The sequence below is a fragment of the Calonectris borealis genome, chromosome 2, assembly GCF_964195595.1.
Source record: "Calonectris borealis chromosome 2, bCalBor7.hap1.2, whole genome shotgun sequence".
In the NCBI taxonomy this organism is placed as follows: Eukaryota; Metazoa; Chordata; class Aves; order Procellariiformes; family Procellariidae; genus Calonectris; species Calonectris borealis.
This window is the reverse complement of record NC_134313.1, coordinates 149,534,174-149,557,736: the sequence shown is the minus strand read 5'-3', so window position 1 is coordinate 149,557,736 and position 23,563 is coordinate 149,534,174. Positions and strand designations below refer to the sequence as shown.

Genomic DNA, 23,563 nt, shown 5'->3' with positions numbered 1-23,563 from the left:
AACCTAACACAACTCTATAATCAAGATTAAAAACTCAACTGTAACTAGGTGCCTCCATAACTAATTCTATGGCTAAAAGATAAGAGTAACTGAAAATAAAATATATTCGGAGTGAGCTAATTTGCCTTTAAGTTTGAAAATCTTTGTAAGAAAACGTATAATATGCCCTATATCTCCATAACAGAAATGAAAAGATGAAAAATGAAGATTTAAGTGAATGTATTAAAAGACAAAGCAATCATGTTAATCTAGTGTCTCAGAAATGAAGAAAACTTCCTTTATATTCTTATCTGTCTTTAGACAAACTCTGATGCTAAAAAATAAAGTTGGTTCTTGATTTAGCACCATTCAAGAAGTATAATTGAGGATTTATGTATTGGAACTAATTAGGACTAACACTTCACTCTTCCCATTTGACCTGCCATACAACCGATATTATATTTGATGATATTGTCACAGATCATAAATAATACATTATTAGGGCTGTGAGTAACTTAGAAAATAATTTCAGAACTAATTTTCTCTTTTATCCAAAGTATTGTGAAATATATCAATTTTATTAAGGATTTCTTTGGCAGTGACCCAAGGCTTCCTCTTCAACAGACAACTAACAGCTGCTAGGGGTAAAACTTCCAAGGTGACTGTCTGTCTAAGTCGGGACTCATGACACTTGTAATGCTTCACTCGGTGAATATCCTGCTGTAGCAAAGTAAAACAAATCCTTCCTGAAGGCTGGCTTTCATTGCTTCATGTCTGCAAGGATAAGGGGACCCTAGTGATTCTCAAAGATGTTTCCTGCTATCTGATCTAGAAATGACGCTCAGTAATTGCATCAGGGAATGCCTCCCAGTTCAGCACTGAGTGGACAGAACATCAGATCCTATGAGCTGAGGAACTTAAAAGGAAGATGATGTGTGGGAATCCCTAGGGGTTCTAGGATTTAAAAAAAAAAAAAAGGCAAAAAAAAAAAGCAAAAAAAAAAGCTGTAACTACAGTCATATTGAACATTTCTTCCTTACAGATGCTGCAAGTGACAACTCATATCATACTATGAAATACCAAATGAGACAAAAGGATTTTACAAGACAACTGAGCTAATTCTTTTTGATACATTTACAACCCACAGTAAAATGCCAACTTCAAAGTCTTTTATGTGAGAAGGTCTGAAATAGGACTGGTCAACATTTATGTTTTGATAGCCCAGCCTGAATAAGAGACAGGAGTATTCAGAACATCAGAAGAATGCAAAGACACAAGTCACGTTTTGCTTTAACAAAACAGAGGTCCATTTCAGGACAGAAAGTATTTTTCCCCCAAAGGACAAAACTTTGAATATACAAAATTGTCTTGTTTTAAATCATGAGCAATGAATGGTGCAATCACTATACCTGAAAAGAGAGTGTCAAAGGTACAAATAACAATGTACAAAAAAAAGGGGGAAGGGATCCGTTGTGCTTCAGCCATCTGTCTTCCCATGTTTGGTCATATTCTAAACCATTGTATCTAGTCCAAAATGCTTCTCAGGAGCTTGAGAAATCTAATTTGCACCATTATCGATATATTCAGGCATACCTGTTTCAGAATCAGGCCCTTGAAATACAAACAGTTTGGATTCTACACTGAGAAGAACATAAAAATAGCACAACAGGTACTAAAAATAGTAGCTAGAGAAAGAAGGTTGGCTTGTCTTTGTGTTTGTAGAACATAGTGCTGATCTATATCCACAGCAAATGTATCATTCTAATTTTCAATCAATATTCTATTACTTTCTAAGCTAATATCTAATTGATAATAAGAGTAAAATTATGGTGGATTTGGTTGTTTACTTTTCTTAACCACTTGTAAAATATGAAAATACCAAATGCATTTTATATCTACTTAATTGCAATTTTATTTTCATATTTGTTACTCATGAGCTAGTACTTTTCAATAAATTTTCATCATTTATTTTCTCCTGATTTTGGTTCTTTTTTTTCCCACACTTAAAGGGAGAAAGTTTTATATTTTAAGGGAGATGTAAGGTTTTATATATGATACTCAAAATACTAAAATTTTTAGTAATTATACTCAATATAGCATTAATAATTAAACATGGACTTAAAGAGCATATTTGCATTTTTAAGTTTCATAACAGCCAACTTAAAAAAACTACACTGATCGTTATAAAATCATCAGAATATTAGATTCCTTTATGTATTACTTATGCTTTGGACTATCAAAGATCTATAACCATCTTTGTTTACAGAGATAAATGTACGTATTGCAGATGAGCAAAAAATGAATTGGATTGGGGTAATTTTTTTTTTTTAATAATATGTTTTGCAATATAGTAAAGTTGCCCTAGATATTTTATGACAGACACGATAGATATGTGATTCATATCATGACTAAAAGGAGACTGAGATACAAAAGTCCCAAAAGGACTGAGATACAGAATTTTGCCATTGTTCAAATAACATCACCATTTCCTTTTTCTGTATCCACAGAAATTTGAAAGAATATAGCAAGCTAAGACAGCTCCATTTATCTAAGATGTTAAAATAGAATCTTTGCACTTTCTTCTGAGCAGAAACTATTTCAAGTATTATGATTATTCAAGGAAGATAAAAGCAAACACTATACATCATCAATATAAGTAGGCTACCATGGACAGATTCTTATTTTACTACCTTTTTAAATGTATTTTTAAGGAAAAGACATGTAAGTAAACTTCTCAGGGAGATTAAAATAAATGAAGATCAAGTAAAGAGACAAGTACAGCCTATTCTTTTTCACATTGAAACAAGCGTCCCATGAAATAAAAGGGAATATCTTGAAAAGGAATGTAATTTTAACTTGAAATTTTTACAAAAAAAACTCCAACTAGTATTATTTATGGCAGATTATTAAATCCTTTGCAGATTTCTGTGTCATACCAGTTCTGAATTCAATGGCAAACTCTAGATCACTAAAGCTACAAAACTGAGTTTTATAAATGTGTATTTTGCACTGGTTTTGTTGCTTGTCAGTATTAGTATTTGAGAGAGATGCCTAATTTTGGCTCAGAAAACTGCATTGCTTTCATTTAACAAATTTTCCTCTAAATTTCCCTTTTCACTCATCCAGCTATTCCTATTCTGCTCACTGATGTCACATTTAACACTCTGATATAAAACATCTGATGGAACAGTAACAAACTTCAGCCATGGTTTGTTGGCAGCTAGAACAAAGGTTTCCTGAGAAATTTAAGATTCTGAGGTTTAGTGGGAGCTGGTGTGAGCAAAAGAGGTCTTCATGTGCTTTTCCCTGTGGGTTTCTGCCAGAGCATTCAATTAAAGGTCCTACAGTTTCACATCTAAAGAGTTCCAAACTTTCAAAAGGGGATCTGGCTTTCCAGAAGTCCTCAAGTATCTTTCTTTGCTGCTTTGAATTTTTGGATGAGAACTCCTCCTTTTCCTAACAGTTAGTATATACGCACAATTGTTTATATGCTCCCAAAGTTGGCTTCCCATGCTAGTAAATAAACTAAAAATGTGAATTTGAGGGATTTACTATTCATAGTGATTCTTTCTTGGAATGTGGTAAGCAAATGACAGACTTACACAGGGAGGGAAGAGGAAGAGGTGGTATCAGCTCTCTCAGATATATGATCATCTCTCACATTTAGAAGAGAAAAAGCAAAATGAAGGTCTGTGTTACAAAGACTTAGGCCATCTTTGGTCCTGGAGTCTAACATTTTCTATTCACTAGGAATCTCTGAAAATCCTAAAACGGCTGACGAGGTGCTCTGGCTAGAGATGGAAAAGATTTGGAAGTCAAGACATGTATTTTGACTGGAAAATTATTAAAAGGTTCTATCATATTTTTAGACTTTCAAGAAAAAAAATCCATTCTCAAGTGAATCTAAAAATTTCCTTTGAAGCATGGAGGTGACCTACACGACTTTAAGCATGTGGTGTGAAAACACTGAACCACTAACTCTATAGGGTGTGGGGAACACAACATACTAAACATAGCAGCTACAACTTTAATACTGTTACCCAGCCAGTAGACAACCCAAAACTAACTGAGAAGCTCTTCTAGTACACATCTCAGCAGAAATACTTCAGAGGAAAAGTGGTAACAGAGTGTGAAGACCTTTCCGTCTTTAGCCCTGGAAGTATCCAAACACTATGCACTTAAAAGGAAGACTGGAAAGAGGTCAGCACTTGGCAACTTATTAGCAACAGGATAACAACTTGTTCTCTTCAAAATTTCAGAGTTTTCAAGGGTGACAGGTTGTGATACAGCAAGCTCCATCATAAGAAATGCAATACACAATAATGAACATCAGATCTTGATCTCTTTCTTCAGAACAAACTATCAAATTATACCTTACACCTCACGCCCCTCAAAAATGACTACGAAAAAGAAAACTAAATCAGAAGAATATAAGATCTTTGCATTCCCTGCACAGAACTGGGCAAGTACAATAGAAAACCCTACAACACTAACGCATTAAAAATATTTTCAGTTACTGAACAGGCCTTCCTAATGCTCAGGAGGTCAAATATAGAACACATGGGTTTATAGTTCTTTAGACAAACTACCAGGCATAGGACATATTTTCTTACTTAAAAAAAAAAAAAAAAAAAAAAGACCTTGTTAGCATTATGTTGATACTCCTTTACATTTCTACAAAAGGTCTTGACAAAAAACAAGCACTCTCCTTCCAGGTGTCTCCATGCAACCACAGTAATGTTAAGGTAATGTTTCCTCCTTTTTGGAAGAAATAATCTTTTGGAAAATAAATGTGGGATAATCTAAAGAAAATATTGCATTATATCAGATTTAAAAGGAAGGTGTTTCTTTTTATAATATGTTTTGGGTTTTTTTTAAGTTAATTTTATGACCAGTTGGCAGTCAAGTGAACTAACATCTCCTCTAATAAACCTGCAGGTTCATTAACCTGACCGGAATAAAAAGATCACACATAGTGAAAGGTAAATAATATATACAATTTTTAAAAGGTGAGAAAATAAATCAAGATTTGTAGGTGTAACTTACTATGATCATATCTTTCTCCAAATGATATTTGATTGTTGACCTAACCTTGCTCCCAAATATTTTGAACTGATATTTTTTCTGGCATTATATTATTAAAGATTAACATATAACTATAAAAGTAAGACAGAGAACAGGATATTCTTTTTAACAGCCCTTTTTTCATGAATGAATCAAAATTTTTGCCAAGTTGTTCTGTAGCAGGTTCAGATAAGTTTGTTTCACCAAATGCTTGAAAAACAAAAATAGCATCTACTTTAAACACCACATGTTCCTGTTCAAAATTTTAAAATAAAGTATTTTAGGGGGAAAATAAATTCAACAAAAAATAAATATTTCAGACATATTTCATTAAAAACTCCCTAAAAGTGTATTTCAAAGTAAATTTCATCAGACAGTTACGAATAGCTTTGAGATTGCAGAGTCATTTATATACTTGCAGTGTTTTACGATGCAGCAAATAAGCACTTCACAACCTAGAAGGATCATACCTGAAATGGCTTAGAGGTGCTGATGTAGAGTATCTGTCTGATCCATCTGTTCCCTTGATTTCCAAACTTGTGCCACAACAGCCATCCCTGGGTATTACTCTCAGTTCTCTGGAAGACTGACAGCTTGTAAACTTGCTTTCCAAACATATAATAATGAAAGCGGAAAATGCAGGTTCCGTTGCCAGAAGGGTTGAAGAGAGGACTAAGCAAAACTGCTTTATCTTGGAATTGGCGTGGCTCAGAGGATTCCATGTAGAGGTAGTGTCCCCCGGCCGTGCCTGTTGTGTGATCCTTTAATGGGCCTGTATTAATTGTGGGGGTTGGACCCTGTATTCTCATCCAGTCAAAGTCATCCTTAACGTCCTGCTCCCAATTGCACAGGCCATTTTCAAAGTTACACTGTAGGTCAGGGTCTGAAATGTAAACAGAAGAGATTGTCAAGTGAAAGTATCAAAAAGTGTTTGTGCTTTATCAAAAGGTGTTTGTGCTTTACTAGCTTTTTCTCCTTGCAAACTTTTCTCTAATATGGAGAAAAATGCATATCTTCTTCTCCTTGCAAAAATTCCCCTCTGAAGAAGAAATATACACTTGCCTGGTCAAAAAAAGAAAAATAAATCTTTACTTAATTACCTCCTCTTTCAATATATATCAGGCAAACTGTATCTAATTAATTTATGGAATAAACAGAACTGTGAATAATATTTTATTATTCATATTATTGAATTTATGTATTTTTATAAATAAAGCATGCAAAGTTTTTTAACTGAAATTTAACTGAGTAAAGGAGTTAAAACTGAGGTTAATTGGATTAAATAAACCACAGGACATAGTCTTGTATGTATGCGTAATAAGTGACCTAATATGTTTTTGTATGGCAGAAGTAGTCCTAAAAATGGGTTGTGGTTTAGATCTTTATTATCCTCAGTAATAGTAGCATGGTAGCTTTATCAAAGCTAAATTCAAGAGAGGCATTTATAACACAACTGCATTTTATTATTTGACACCAAGGCAAAATATATTGATTAGACCAATTACGTCTAATGTAAAAAAATAAAATGTATATCAGAAGTGGAGAACTTGCATTTCATCTTTGCATCTGCCCTTCATAAACAGTAACTGACATAATAGTCAATTCTTTTTTTTTTAATTAAGTGTTATTTTTTATGATGTTTAAAACTGCAAGTCATATAGTCCTTTCTTACTATAGACCTCAAAAGGGTTATATAGAAGATAGACATTTTACAAGTGGGAAAACTGAGATAGGCTAGAAAGCCTTCATTTTCTTTTAAATTCAGATCAATTTTAAGTTGATATTCAGCAAATATCAGTGCAGGTTGGTATCCCCTCAAGCATGTAAGGTGTCCCTTGTTTCTCAAACTCATTGTGATTTGCATAATTTAGTTACCTCAGGATGTGATAAAGCAACTGCTAAGTTAATTTTGTTTTATATTAATATTCTTGAGTTCTTAAAATTGATGAATGCATGCCTTGGGGAGAAAATCGTCAACAGCACCCTTCAGCACTTCAAGGTGAATGTCAAAAACATGAATGACCCATAGCTTTCCTCAGTACTTACAAGTTCTTTCTTTGAAAGGAACAATTATGCCCAGCATGACTAATATCTTCTAGTACAGATATTTTAGTGTTTTCTAGGTAGAAAGAGTATAGGTCATAAAAAGAGATAGGACATACACTCCTCTCAGTCCATATACATCTTCCACAGTACTTCTATCAGTACAATCAAAGACAGCACGTTAACCCAAATCAACCGGCAGACTGTGAATCCTGTCTTTTAAAATGAACTTGTAATGCATGTGTGTGTTTTACGAAAGTTAAAGAAATATGACTCATTTTGATAAAGGAGATTGAATTCCATTTACACTCAGTTGTAACTCATCATATGCATTTAAGTTAAAAATTTTCAGAGTCTGTTTCATCAGTAACTATATTCAGTTGAATCATCGCTGGCTGTGACACTGATAGGCTGTAACAGAACTGTGCTTTTTTACTCGAGGGATGAATTTGGCAAGTAAATTTTGGGTTGATATAAAGTAAGCAATAATAGAAAGTACTTACTACACTTGTCTTCATCTGATCCATCCCCACAGTTATCCACAAGATCACAGACCAATAAACTGTCAATACATGCTTTTGTGTCTCTGCACCAGAAACGATTAGGACCTTCACAACTTAATGCTGGAGGTGGAAGAGCACAATTTTCAAATGTAATATCATCAATTGCTGAGACGCCATCATAAAAATTCAGACTGATTTTATCAAGTGATAATTGGAAAGGATGTGGAAGGCGTCCAAGCTGAATGACTGCCTTCAACCATTGATTTCCCTCGTTGTAATATGCCCTCCAAAGGACAGTAGGCTGTTTCAGCCCATCCACAAGCAATTGCATCTCTGCTGCCCCAACTGACTGTCCATAATTGTAATACCTAAAATGATAAAAAAAAAAGTTAAGGGTGCAAATGATGAGAATGGACCACGTCATGTATAATATGGACCACGTCATGTATAATAGCCAGTATCTTTTCTGTCATAGCTCCATGAAATATAGGAAGTCCACAGTGCCTATTTCCAGTTTATTTGTAACTCAGTCCACTTTCTGTATGACAGTAGGGTAGGCTACTGTATCAGTCCAGGGCTCATTTAAAGAATTAAGATTCTTTAAGAAGAAGCATACTTCATTAAATTAAAACCCATAACTGAAGAGACATATTTGCTTTCATATTAAGCAACAAACACTGCTCACTCAGATGCATGTTTTTTATAAATTTAATTCAATACATAACTGTAAAGTTTCAAGAAGGAAAAACAGAACACTTAGTGAATGCAAAAGTACACCTTCCATCTATGTTAGTTATTGTTAACATGTTGCATTTTACAGCATTTTTGGAGGATCTCAAAGCATTTAAAAATCATAAATACTTAGGTGAGCAATTGTACAACAAAACTGGGAACAGAACCAACAACTTGTAATTTCCAACTCTATACTCCAACTTCAAGTCTTGAGTCTTTGCTAAAAAGACATTTCCTCTTCCTATGACAAATGTATTTGACATTACTGAGAAAAAGCGCACTCGATAATATCGAAGTCAGGCCAAATATTTATTTAAACAGTAGCACCACTTTTGACCTTAGTAAACAAATTATCACAGTTTACTTTTCTTGTCCCTCTTTGACAAGATTGCACAAAGGCTGAGACAAGAAAATAACTGAAAATGTTTGGGTTTTTTTTTCTATATATATAAAGAAAGGATTGGAAGCAAAGCTCCATTTCTTGCACTGGAGCTTTCGGTTAAAGATGATGCAATCTAATTTTGGATACTGTAGGTGACTCAAGGAGCTACTAGATTTTTGGATGGTTTGTTCTTGAACAAAATTCCACAACATTTTCAAATTTACTTAACCAAAGTAGAGATGTTAGCAAAATGGCTGTGGCATTTGTCTATGTATATGCAGACACAATCCTTTAATATAATTTTGCTCAAAGCCTGACAACAAAGTCATTCTATGTTTCAGTTCTGTTCTCCAAGTGCTTCAGCTTATTTCTGCATACTGTTCACAATGAAGACTATATGATCAAAGAATAAAAAGAAATAAATACTGCAGAGGAAGGTGTGTCTATTGCAAACTATAACCTCAATTTCAGTCCAAGAGAAACAGTGTGAGATGATCCATGAATTTTAAATCTAAATTATTTCATACCAAAAGGACAATGTGCAATTTGATCCAGTTTGCCTGAACTTTGGGCTTCGTAGCCGAGCTACTTGTGAAATGCTGCTGCTGTTTTTCAGAATGAACATAAAATGACCTATCAAAATAAAACAGAAAACAACTTTTCAGGCTGAAGAAAGAAAGCGTTTCAAAAGGTTTTTAAAGCATTCATGGCCTCCACGTAAAACCTGAATAACAAGAAGGTATATCTATTCCACTTCTCTGTTTCTAGGCCTGACTTGTCTTACCTTCAGATTTGTTGCAGGTGTGATCCTGCAGAGGAGCTTGCTTCTGAAAAGCAGGTGCAAGAGCACTACTGGAACTTCTTACCCAGTCAAATTCATCTGCATTTGCAGTTTCAATCCAACCACAGCTCTCTCTTTCAAAGTCACATACAGCAGCTGAAATGAAAAAAGAGACATTGTACTTTATCTCTGTACATGACATTACTAAACAAGCTTTGCAGTATGAAAAGGAAATAAAATGTTTCTAATATGTCACCAATATTCTAGAAAGAGGTTTAGGAAAGGGGCATGGGGAGGCAGAGTACAAGATGGGGTATTTTTTTATAATAGTTGGGTAAAACAGCAGACCCACAGGAACAACCAAGCCATCGTTATATGCAATGTATTTAGTAAAACAAATCCTTCCCTCTACAGGCACTGCAGCCAAAGCACTCAAAGCAGGCGAGGAGGCGCTGAGAACAGATGTCACAATCCTCATGTTACAGAGCAAGAACACAGAGCACACAAAACAGTAACAAGCCTTCTGCAAGATCTTTTAGGGAATCGCTGTTGGAGCCAGAAATCAAATCCCTTATTTCCTGAATCTCAGCAAGTATGCTAATGACAACAAAACCCTTCCTCTAGTTATAATAGGAATTAAGTTACATATCAGGCATTACTGAGACACTATGATATTGTAAAAGGAGGAAATCTCTGAAACACAAACTACTGCAGTGAAAAAGATTTGAAAAACATATTCAGCTGCATTCTTCAATTTTTAATTTAAAAGAGTAGTGAAATTTTAGAAAATGTGTATAATACAAAATAAAGAAAAGAAAGGAGTGGAAAGGTGTCATGTATGAGTGAATGTAAATTGACAAATATTTATTATATCAAAATGAAGAAACATCAGGTTTTCCTCTTCTGCACTTAAAAAAAAAAATTCTCATTAAATCACAAAAAGATATTTTTGAGTCCTGTAATTATAACAGGCTTTTAATGGAAAACATTAAGAAAATTATTTCAAGATTTTTAAGCAATAATTTATTATTATATACATAGAATAAATAAAAAAAGTATTCAGACATGACTGTCAGAATTCTACCATTACTTTAAAACCTCTTATCACAACTTCCAGTGGCCATATCATTACAGTATAGAAAATGCCCATTTAAGAATCAAATTAAGTCTCTTGGAGAATAGGATTACATAAATGTTTATTTATGGAAGATATGGGTGGTTTTTTGATTTTTTTTTCTTCTTTAAGAACTCTGTCACATTAAGTTACACATAATTTGTTAGAAAGAATGAAAAAATTACTAACCAGGCAAGTTAGTATTATTGTTGCTTAGGGCTTCTAAAAAGATAAGATTTTGTGGATTATTAAGCAAAGCACATAGAAATCCACAGTTATTAATACAGCTTCAAAAAAAAAAATCATTCCACAAATATGGAAGACCAAATAACATTTAAGGGATCAAAGAAAATGAGTTTGCTATACATATGGTGTATGTGGGTCAGAAATGTCAATGATAAAATGATGTAGATCAAATGTGACAAAAAAAACAGAAGGAAAAAATTTTTTGATAGGAAGTTTTGATAGAATAAAATGAAGACAAAAAATATTTGCAAATATTCAAGGATCTAGGCATGACAGAAATGACTGAAAATCCACTGACAGAATATAACATTAAGAGAATATGGAGAGCTATTTCTGATTTGCTTTTTGCTCGATAGAAGAAACTGTCCCATATTCCCAGCAGAACAGCAACAAAGAATATGACAAACCTTGAACACAGATAGTTACACCAAAAGAGGCAAATAAACAAGTTAAAACTGTTAAGTCTAAGCCCAGACTTCTTGCATCTGTAACTTGTAATAGAGACAAAACATAAAAGAAAGGATGCACCAGACCATACATTTAACTTAAGCATGGATGAATACATTGAGATAAAATAACCCTGAAACCTTCAACTAAATCTCAAACCAACTATTTAACACCAAGGGAAGATACAAGCAAGCTGGTAGAGCCTGAGTGAAATGCACTTGGTTCTTGATGCTTGATAAAACTTCAATCACCTAATTGTCCCATAACCTCTTTGACTGGCACTTCTCTTTCAAAGAGATTATCTGGAAAGAAAGGCTGTTGCTTGGGTACCTCTGTAGTTTCCTTCACAGTGAACACACACAAACTAATCTGCCTTCTCTCCTAGTGCTTTATTTTCTGCCTTTCTCCTATTTCTTATTTTCTTACATGCTCTCTAACCATCAAGTGGCCCTAGAGACTTTGCCAGGCTGTCTTCTCCTGTGTTTGAGGAATTTATTGCTAGCTTTTCTTAAACTTTTTTTGTCATCCTTACTGTGTTTTGACATTTAACCCACCAAAATTTTTCATCTTTTCTACCTTTTTCATTTGGACATTATTTCTATTTGTTTGATGCTTTTTTAATTCTAATAATATCCATGCCACCTATATGGATATATTTTTCTTTGCTGCCCCTTTTAGCATCTTTTTTAACAAGCTCCCTCAATAATCATGAAGGAACCAGAGTGATATACTGTGAGCATAGTATTTAATATGATGTTTTGAGAAAGCTGCCTTTACATCTTCAGCAGATTTAGTTTTCTCTGAGCTGACTTGTTACAGAAAACTCGATTTCTTTCTGATTTTGGCTTCTTATGCAAAGTGTTTTACCCTTTTCTGTTTTGAGAAGTTTCACTCAAATGCCTTCACAAATCAGATGTGCAGCTTCTCTGTAAGTTGAACAATGCCTAACAAGAATTTAAGAAAAAGTCCTGCCTAAAATGGTGTTTAAAAACAGATGTTTAAGACATTAGCGTTTCTGCAAGACTGCAAGTTCATCAATCTCTACATCCTCCAAAAATCTCTCCCTGTCTCTCGGCCCATGTATGTTTATGCAAAATGCACCATAAAAAAAATCTAGGTGAAGAGATATCATCATCATTACTGGCTTACAACTTTTTCTTTTACTTAAAAGTTATTTAAAAAGACTCTAATATGCCAATAGATTTTAAACTTTTTTTTAATCAGTAATTTTAAGATAAATTTAGGAATTTATAGCTAGATGTCATAAAGAAGAAAATCTTCAAATCTAGGAACGAAAACCAGCTTAACTGTGGACATATTCATCTTAATAAGTAATTTTAACCCCCTTTATAATACAAACACACTGAAAAGTGTTACATCTGCCTTCTCATATTTATGTTTTCTACCACAGCTATTGTTTGCTAATGTCATAATATATGCACACTGAAATAACACTGTACTTTGTAGGTGCACTGGCCTAATTTCTACAGTAAAAAACTGAATAGTGGTCAATTAAAAACATATTGCAAAAGTTAATCAGTAATAAGCAATGCTAACCAGGGAAAAAAAAACAAAAAACAAGTTGTTATTTGAAACAAAACAAAAAACAAACAATTTGAAAAAAACAAAAAACAAGTTGTTATATACTTTACAAAATCCCAGTTAGAATTCCCCCTTCCCTCACTTTCCATCCCCAAATATTATCTGTTATAGTTTTGAGGGGAAAAAAAAAAAAAAAGAAACTACTTCCACATAAAGATTTAGAGTAAAAAATTGAATGCTAACTTAATTTGCATGATGATATTCTTATATATATAAAATCCTAGTTTAAATCTAACAGTTGTTTAGGACAGACAGGTATGGTAGTCTCCTCTATGGATGGCAACAGGAAACAAAGCAATCCAGAACATTTTTTTTCTGTTAATTTCTGTTGGGAAATCCATTTCAATAACCATGAAATTGCAACAGACCTACTTGTGATTTCAGTCATGTGTGCTTTTCAGTAATAGACAAACATGACTTGTACATAACACATAGGTATATATCTCTTGTGAAATGAGGAAGAGTTTTGCATATAAGACAAGCAAAATATGCAGAGGGAAAAGATTTTGTTATAAATAAATCTAGTGATTTCACTGTGCACCTATATTTTTAACAAGCTAACTGTACTACCTGTCTCCTAACACTAACTTAGCTGTAGGACTTGCAAAGATTGAGATTGTTACAGAGGCAAAATAAAATTGTGTAGGTGCACACACAACACTAATAAACCCTGCATCTAACCTAAATATTGCCCACAAAAAATAACTGTACTGTCACATGTAATTCTTACAATTGCATTTTTTAAATAATGATACAAAAATAATCTTCACTACACAACTCTGATTTTGATGGCAGTCCATTCTGTGCAGTGAGGCAGATATGCAATCATCTAACTAAAGGCAGTTTCATAACAGCATTTTAAAGTGAAATAGCATCCAAACCCACTGGTTTATTAAATCTGTCATTTTCTGGAAATCTCTCGGTTCATATGATACTGTCATTTGCAAATGCTTCTCAGGTTCTGAATGTGAGTGATTACAGTGTATTAATATGGGAAATAGTCCTAAAATAATGAAAGCGTCCAAAATAATCAAATTACATTTGATTGATATTTTCATTAGAAATATAGCAATTTAGGTCCAAATCTCTCCCCCATTCAAAAATGTTAATGAAGTCTGAAGAGAATTAAATTTCTTAAACAACACAATAACCTGGTAATTTAGGCTGTTGGATACCCAGGTCCAGGTGACATAAAATAAGAGAAATTTATGTATTCTTTAAAAATCAAGTGTTTGGCTTTCTACACCCATTAGAATATTCCTTCATATAACTGAAGGGGAAAGTTCCTGTTTTTACTGAACTCAAAAATAAGATCTGATGGTCATTGTTCAGGCCATCTTGTTATTTAGCCTATGTTCTCTGCCACTGAAGCTCATGCAATATTTGTTGTCACAGTGCATAATTTGCAAGAAACTAGATAGGAGTAACTATACAACAATGAGAAATACTTTTTGCCCAAAAATATTACTGACATTTGCTAACAGAAGTAGAAAAGTTAAATTCATGACTTTTGGGTCCTATAGAAATTCTGAAAGTGTGTGAGGTAGAAAAATGTTCTTGCTCTTTCCTCAATGTTCGTTCTTTCCACAGCCTATTTCCCCTTTTACCTATTCCACAACTGCTCTTCTCTGACCCCTTATCTCAGTCCTAGTCTCACTGGAAAGCTGGAAATCTTCACTGTCCTCATTTCCCCTGACAGCTCCTTGCTCCAGGTCTCAGTTCTCTGCCACTTACTGCCACTCTTTATACTGATCCCTCCCAAACATCACTGCTCCACATCCGTATTCTTCATTCCCATTCCCTCCTTGTTTTATTCTCTTTTACCAAACTTCTAATATTTCATTATTGTTACCCCTCCTGACACTGGCTTTTTCACCAGCTGGTCTTAATCGTCCCCCCATCGAGGCCTGGGTCCTTCCTCCCTGGCTTCCACCAGTCCCCTGGTTACTTCTCTCCCACACCAGCAAGCTCAAGCAATGCAGCCTTTGCAGCCATTCATTGTTCGCAGCCATTCATTGTTCACTGCCAAAGGTGGTTTCCTGTCTCTGTAGATGGCATTTTAGTCCCATCACTTCCCCGTTTAACTTCCACAAGTTGATCCTAATGGGGTTGTCTATGCACTTCCAGTATTGGGTCCCTTCTCCAATTTACAAGATGACAATCTTTTCACTCCTTGAGCTGGCAGTTGTTCCTCACCTTGCCTTTAAAAACAACTGTGTCTGGCTGAAATGAAGGAGTAGCAAGCATATGAGACAGACATTTTGGCATGCAAGATTTTTACTCTAAAAATGACATTTTGGAAAAGTTACCTTATAACCACAGCAGAGGTTTTATGGTTTGGCAAGATTAGTAATGGGTAGTATGGGGAATGTTTCTTATAATACCAAGGAAATTTTTACTACTTATACAAAGGTAATCATTAGAAACCCAATAATGCTTATAGTTAAACAATTGTGCCACAAAAGTGGTTTTTAAGAAACAACACATGCATCATTCTCTTTATTTACCTTCTAAGTCAAATTAAGCTACATAAAACTCTGCACTAACATATAGATTATGTCCAGTTTATAAATTACTTAAGACAAGCCTTAGCGTGCTTATGCTGCCCCAGATTGTACACCATAGAAATAATATTGAACGCATATTTCATTTATAAAGACATAAATACAAAACAATGTTAAGTGTATATGTTTTATTTTTATCCAAATGGAAATTATTTCATATTTATTTTATATATAAAACCATATCATTATTCCTGATAATCCACATCATAAGTAGACAGAGAAAAAAACACAAAAGACAGAGCATGAGGGGTGAATTACCAAAGGTCAGACAGAATACGAGGAATACGTTCATGTTACCAGATTACTTTCCAATCTGATCTTATTCCCTATTCCATCATCATCATTCTTATGTTGGAAAAGTGAGCATTTAGACTCCACCAAATGCATAGGATATAGACATTAGAAATTATACTGTACATTCATCTTCCAGAGCATAAACACACAATGTGATAGGTATGTTATGTCACTGCTGTAAATCTGCAGCTTGAAAAAGGCAGTTGCTTTTCTCTTCTGCTTTAATGCATGGAAGTCATGTATAATAGCTTTATAGCCATAGTAAATTCTACAGCTGTAGAAGAAAAGCTGTGAGCTAATAGTCAGGAGTAGCGGCACTCAAGAAAGAGAACATTTAATAGCTTATATTTTATATTTTTTTTTCTTTTCTCAACTAATCAGAATAAATTTGAATGATTTTTTTCAGTCCAGGACATGTGTTTTTGTAATATGCAGCTAGAAAACTGGAAGAAAGAATAATCTCATCATGCGTCAGTATCAAGAACATGAATGTGGTTCTAAGACCAAAGTGAAGCAAATAAATTCACTGACAGTCTTGTATATGAAGAGAAGTAACAAAGATAGTTTCTTGCAAGAACTGGGAGCTCAGAAGTCTGCACTGAGATAAGAAAGACAGTCCAAGAAGTGGAGATCTCCAATGGAATTCTTCCAGTGCTGACAGAAAGAAGTACTCATTTGAGAGCTAATGAAAATCAACAGATGACTCAAGGATTGATGCTGTGAGATGAGAAAATTGCATGGAGACCCTACTTGTACAGTGGACTTGGTGGAACCAAGCATCTAAGGAAATACCTTGCTGGAATTTAAGGTAAAAGGATGTAAATGAAAAATATTTTGAAAGATATTTTAAGCCCATGTAATAACCTTGCCTGGTTCTCATACCAAGAGGAAAAACTTACATTAACAAAGTTAAAGAGCATACAATCACCAGCAGATGGAACATCATGGAGAAAAATGTTAATACTGATGAACAACGTAGTTATAGGTGGTGAAGTCAACAAAATATCTGTGCTTAGCCAAGCTAAGAAATTAGGAAAAGCAACTAAGAAAAATGAAATGATTGCATCCAATTGCAAGAATATACATAACAAAATGTAGAAAGTAATGGTACACTACATAAGCATGAAGATGGTGAAATACCATTTGAGAAGAATTATAAGAGCTATTCTAGTGCTGTAGACTACCAGACTAATGTGCTGAAAGGCAAGTTTATTGCTTGGAAACAGTCAACTTGCCAAACCACTTGCAGAGACATTTGTGTACCTACATTCTGCTTCCCACATTACAAGCTAGCACACACTGAGCCCACTTAGCAGTACAACAATGATTTATAAGTAAGCAATGTATTTACAGCAAAGATCACCATACATATACTTATAACGGCTCCATAGTTTAACCTTTAGCATGGTACTGTTAACGTATCATCTGGGCAAGTGAGTCTTGGGTATAATAAAAGTTTCTTCAGTCATACAGTTAGAGTAAAAAGAAAGAGAAAATCAGTTGCCATATAGGAAGCTTGTGATTAAGGATAATCTAGGACTAGGTTAAACACCTAACTGCACATTTTTCTTCACTTTTAGGTATAATATTGAAATGGAAACACAGGCTGAATAGCTAAAAGGAAGGGTGTTTTGAAATATAAATGACCATATTTGAAGTGGAAACAGTAGATTTTAGTTTTCTTAATTAAAAGCTACCAGCTAGCTGCTACCCCAGAGCAGTGAAAGAGATGTTGCATGCAACTAAATCTATTTAGAATGTTTTTAATTAAACTATTGATTTGGAAGTGTTGTTATTTGGTCAGAGAACAAAATCCCAGTACCCCAGTTTAAGAAAGGTAATGGGAGAGCAATCCAGACTATCATAACCCGATAATACATAGGATGTGCTATCCTATGTAGCATTTTGAAGAAAAGTACAAAAAACATGAAGTAAATCAAAAAGCAATAAGTATAATAAGAGTTTTAATATGAGTAGCATGGGCAGGGAGGGTGTAAAGAAGTAAAAACTCTTCTCAGGGGTGTACAGTGAAATGAGCAGAAGCAATAGGCACTTGTTGTTGTACTGTAAGGGTAATCAAACACTGGAACAGGTTGCCCTGAGCAGCTGTGTAGTCTCCATCCTCAGAGATATGCAGAACTCAACTGTGTAAAGTCCTGCTCTGGTGGACCCTGCTTTAAGCAGTGGGGGTTGACTGGATGATCTTCAGACATCCCTTCCAACCTCAACTATTCTATGGCAACAGCAGAATTTTCCCCCCATCTTCACTCTGGCCCACAAGAGGAAAGATATTCTGCCTAGTGAACATTTCTTTTATCTGCTAAAAGTCAAATAGATTTTTGTTTATCTGAGCAACACCTCTCAAATTTCCTAATAAAAACTATAAAGTATAAGCATGGATTTTGGATTGTATTAGCACCTGTGAAGAAGTTTATGTTTTGTGATGCATAACACAGCACAGTCAGAAAATACTACAAGGATCTTGTCTAAATATTTCTGTTATTTGTGGGAGTGCTAGAAACCATATGCTCTATTTAAAAAAAAACAAACCCTGTATTAAATATTGCTCATGGCAACTCCCTTCGAAAATGCATCACAACTTTTATAGCATAGTTGATAGTTCAATGCAAAAGCAAGAGATTCATTTTCAAAGATGAAAAGTATAACCATGATTTCTTATGCAGAGCAGGTAATTGAATGAATCAAAAAGACATTTGAAGCTACATATTAGTGGCCCTGAAACATTTCCAAGCTCCCTTCTGACTGTACAGTAGAGAGGGACTCTGAGAAACATCACTACCCTCTACTTTCCCAGGTCTCAGTTTCCATGCAGAGCAAACCGAGGCACGTAACCCAGAGGGGAGTCACAGCACACCCGAACGGAAAATGTTGACATAGCCTAAATTGTATCTGTGACCATGTCTGTGCAGAGATGCTTTATGTACCAGTCCAGCTGTGGTACCTTCACATCAAAATTAAGTATACAAAACATACAATTTGAATGTGACCACTGCGTTTTTCATGTTTCTTATCTCACTGTTTCTCAGGCCTAATTGCAGGACCATCTGCCCTTTAAGAAGAGGTATCTCACACAGTGGTGCCACAGAATTTCCAAATTTGTACAAGTGTAACATATTTTCCTCACATTTTTTTAGCATAATTGTGTATGTGTGAGAGTATGTGTGCAAAACTGTGTGCACAAGTTCTGTTTTTTACAATAGCTTCCTGAATCAGTTTCCAATATCGTACAGATTAAGATTTTATTCAGTATAACACTATAGCTGATATTTATCATCTTGAGAGTTATAAAATAAAATACTGTATTTTAAGCAACACTTTCTACTAAATAATTAACCAAAGACCTTTTTTCTGGCTTTAATGCTAAGAGGGAAGTAGCTGCTGCAAAAAATAAATGGGTAAAAATTCAGAATAGAATCAAAATGAAATAATTATTTCTCAAGAGCTTTCACTTTTAATTAAATTACAACATTTATGAAGTCATGAAAGCCTGGCAAATAGAACAAACAAATATAGTCACAGGAGCCTAACAACCTTAGATCTTTAAATTTTCACTTACGACACATAGCTTCATCACGGCTATTTGAACAGTCAGGTGTAAAATCACAACATTTGTCAGATGAAATACATTGTCCGTCCCCACATGAAAAAAGTCCCAGTGGACAGTAGAAAGGTGAAGAATTAGCATCTGCAAATTCCGTTTCCCCTTAAAAATCAGAAAAGAAAATATAAGTAAAAACATATATATAAAATTCTAAGAAGTGCTTTTTATCGTCTTTGAATATAGTAACATACTCAGCGTAAGGAACATATCATCACCTATGAAGTGAGCTAAATTATATCACAACTGATAAAAAACACAGCTGATATTAATGTCTGATGCTTTTAAACCATATATTATTCTCCACAATATTCAAACTTCTGTGTGAAGAATTATCAAAACCACCTTAAAGTTACACGGCCAGGCTCCAGTTGAGAGGCGAGGTGCTGTGTACAGCAGCCTGCTGTTTCCCTCACAGTCGGGAGCAGGTCTTTCACAAAAGCTTTCTGCTGTAGCAGTTGTTTCTCTGCATTCAGCTCACGATGAAAGTTCCAAGAAGCCAAAAGTTTGATGTTGCACCATTACTAGCTTGCACCTCAATCTACACGTTAGAAAACACCCCAAATTTCAATGAATGGGGAAACAAAAAGCCGAGGACTACTGGTTTTACTTCAGCAGATTTCCAGAAAGAGAACAAATGAGAGGAATGACATGTAGCTTTTTATCTTTTTTGTTTAACTTAGCTTTTTTAGATACTCATGTTGCTATCTAGACAGAGTTTTTTTCTTTTTTTTTCTTTTTTAAAATCTTCTAAAAATAACAACTTTGTGACTGATGGGTAAATAGGGGAGTTGTAGGGAAAATAATTGAAGCAAATTAATGTTTCTTCAAATACCTAACTACCATCAGTCAGACCGTATATAAGGATCAGAGAAGCCTTAAAAACACAACACTGAAGTTTTCTATTATGCCTTTAAATTTTCCAATAAAGAAGAAATTCAGAGATCTGCTGGGTATAACCCATCAGCATTAACACTGACCGTGTATGTGCCCATGCCATTTTAGAAAAGTAGTCATTAATAGTCAAGAGGACCAGAAGCAGGAGTCTGCCAGAAGGTTACATTATTTCATATTTCCATCCGTTGGCACTTCAAGATTACAGAGTGTGAGTACACAGGCAAGTTTGGTGGGCATTTGCTGTATGTTAGGTATTTGACAGTAACAATGGGAAAACCCCCTTGCCCTAAAGATAATGCAGTGGAATTTGCTCTTCAGTGAAAGATATAAGACGCTTTCCTTCTGTCTCTGCATCCAAGTGTGAATGTGGGCAGGTACTATGTAGTAAGTGGTATCTGGAAATTCCCACCGCACTCACTTCACAGAACTGGTGCAAACTACTTATAGCAGCTAGTGTGTAACACAGGATGAGAGCCTTCATTATAGACGATTGATTACAGCATACGAACTTTTTCCTCAGATTATCCTCTACTTTCTTAAAGGTATCTTGAAGTTGTCAGTCGAATCACGGTTATACATAACGGACATTGGGGAAAATGTATTGAAAACCACAGAACTTGCCTTCACTTTCTTGGCTGACGCTTGGAAGTGATTTCTTCACAACCCCACATTCCTCTGTTATACTGATGTCATCAACAGCAACAGTAGCATTTGTTGTTAGAATAGTAGCTCGTAAAATAATCTGTAAAGACAAATAAATAAGTTAGCTCATTAAAGGTGACATGATAAAAAGACATACATATATTCCTTTATAATTTACATCATCTGCACAGGAAGCAAATACCCCCTACAACCAACTCTGAATACCAGCAGAAAAAAATACGACTGAGATTTGATCAAAGTCAGAAAGTTACACCTCAACTGTCAAAGCCATAACTACCTTTACTTATGGAAAGTTCTGCAGCCCAGATGACCTTGCTTCAATCTAAACTGGTAAAAGTCATCACTACTTTAATGAATTGTCTTCCTGCTTGAAACATTAAAAGTTATACATCCTGGGCTGCATCAAAAGAAGTGTGGCCAGCAGGCCGAGGGAGGTGATTCTGTCCCTCTACTCTGCTCTGGTGAGACCCCACCTACAGTACTGCATCCAGCTCTGGAGCCCTCAGCACAAGAAAGACATGGACCTGTTGGAGCAGGTCCCCCCCACAAAAATGATCAGGGGGATGGAACACCTCTCCTATGAAGAAAGGTTGAGAGAGTTGGGGTTATTAAGCCCAGAGAAGAGAAGGCTTCGGGGACACCTTATTGTGGCCTTTCAGTACTTAAAGGGGGCTTATAAGAAAGATGGAGACAAACTTTTTAACAGGGCCTGTTGCGACAGGACAAGGAGGAATGGTTTTAAACTAAAAGAGGGTAGATTTAGACTAGATATAGGGAAGAAAGTTTTTACAATGAGGGTGGTGAAACACTGGAACAGGTTGCCCAGAGGGGTGGTAGATGCCCCATCCCTGGAAACATTCAAGGTCAGGTTGGACGGGCTCTGAGCACCTGATCTAGTTGAAGATGTCCCTGCCCATGGCAAGGGGGTTGGAATAGATGACCTTTAAAGGTCCCTTCCAAACCAAACTATTCTATGATTCTATCTTTTTAAATGAGCTATTCGGGGTTACCAAATATGATGGTTTACACCTCCATTTAATGAAGTCAACAACGTGGTACAGTAAATGTAGGGATTGTAAGGATGCATTTGTAAATACAAGGAAATCTCCAAGAGACCATAAAAGGAAGTAAAGTTCAGTCATAACTTAACAATAATGAGAATTGAGTGCCCTTTCTTTTAGTCCATTTTATAGATGAGACTTAAAATGAAGAGCCCAAAACTGGAATTTTGATTTACTGAATCCTTATACTGATTCCCCTAACAGTTCCTTTCTAAGTTTTAGTAAGGTGTAGCAGCCTGAGGTTATGTAAAAATAAAATTAAACTCCAAAACTGCTAGTTGTTTCTGTGATCAATCCTGCAAGTTAAAGTACCTACACTTCTCCTGCCTTTAGCCAACATAATTATGCCCTCACTCTGATCAGCAGTTTTTATAGCAAGTTCATTTTTTAAAAGCTACTGCACTATTGCTACTTGATTTTTATTACAAAAAGGTGATTCTAATGCATATAATACTGAACAATGGTGATGTTCTTTAATAGCTACATCTATTGAAAGAGCTGAATGAAATTCTTTTTTATATGAGCATTAAAGAATAGAAATTCTCTTTTTATATTTCATTATAAAAGTAAATTAATTCTAAAGGCCAAATTAGAGTAACTTTCTGAAAGCAATGTAAATGTAATTTCTAATTACCTGAAAAGGTAAGTCCTCAGCTGCACTTTCTACAGGTATATTCACTTTTGTCCACTGCATCTCAGGCAATCTTGAAATGTCACGCAATTTTTCCAAACTTCCATCCACTGCAGTTCTTTTAAAGACAGAAAGCTGGGAATCCTGAGATAACCGGTACCAAAATCTTACCTGTTGAAAGAGTTTTTAATGAAACATTTTAAAAACTATATCATCGATCTGCAATAAATTAAGTACCAACTCATATACGTACATTATAACACAGAATGACACGACAGGTCTAAACACAGCCTTGGCATAAAAGAAAGAGATGGCATGTTGAGGAGCAGTATTATATCTAAAGATAAAACCATAATTAAAAGTAAAGCTTATTTTTAAAACTTACTTTGAACTTGTATCTATCAACTGATATGACCTCTCATAACTCTTTTTAGCTTAGTAAGGACTTAGAAACTTCTCAAAGAATATTTTTCTTCACAAATGCTAATATAGGACAGCTTCATAAGTATGTTAATCTCAGAAGTGCAACAGTTGAGGTACTTATATGAAAGAAACCTTATGATCTTCTATTTCCACAATCAACACAAATGAAAATTATCTGAAGACAGATGTTTAAAATAATCTATTGATCTCCTGAAACAAGTGGATTGACCAATATATGGGAAGAAAAAAACAACGACTCACTCTCACCCTCTTACCTGAGAATCCCAGTTCACTATGCCTCCCCCGCAATACAAAGTAAACTTGATACATTAAATTATTTTTTTAAAAATACTACCTAGACAAAAATTCAGCTGAGAACTGCAGGGAAGAAATAAGATTTTCAAAAGCTATCTTTTTTTCCTTCCCCCCAAGTCCTTCCTGGTTCTTCACATAGTGAAAGACTAAAATTTCTTCAACTGCAGACTCTTTGCTTCCCTGCAAAAGCCTTGATGATACTT

General features: G+C 34.8%; 1 protein-coding gene across 1 annotated transcript in view; it reads right to left on the bottom strand.

The window, feature by feature from the left end:
- MALRD1 (MAM and LDL receptor class A domain containing 1) overlaps positions 1 to 23,563 on the bottom strand; it is a 294,175-nt gene that overhangs the window by 223,877 nt on the left and 46,735 nt on the right. Inside the window, exons 12-17 of the mRNA XM_075143913.1 lie at positions 22,626 to 22,793; positions 20,889 to 21,009; positions 9,488 to 9,640; positions 9,231 to 9,336; positions 7,590 to 7,957; positions 5,514 to 5,926 (exon numbers count right to left, since the gene is read on the bottom strand). Coding sequence (XP_075000014.1) covers positions 5,514 to 5,926; positions 7,590 to 7,957; positions 9,231 to 9,336; positions 9,488 to 9,640; positions 20,889 to 21,009; positions 22,626 to 22,793 — 1,329 coding nt within the window. The remainder of the gene's footprint in view (positions 1 to 5,513; positions 5,927 to 7,589; positions 7,958 to 9,230; positions 9,337 to 9,487; positions 9,641 to 20,888; positions 21,010 to 22,625; positions 22,794 to 23,563) is intronic.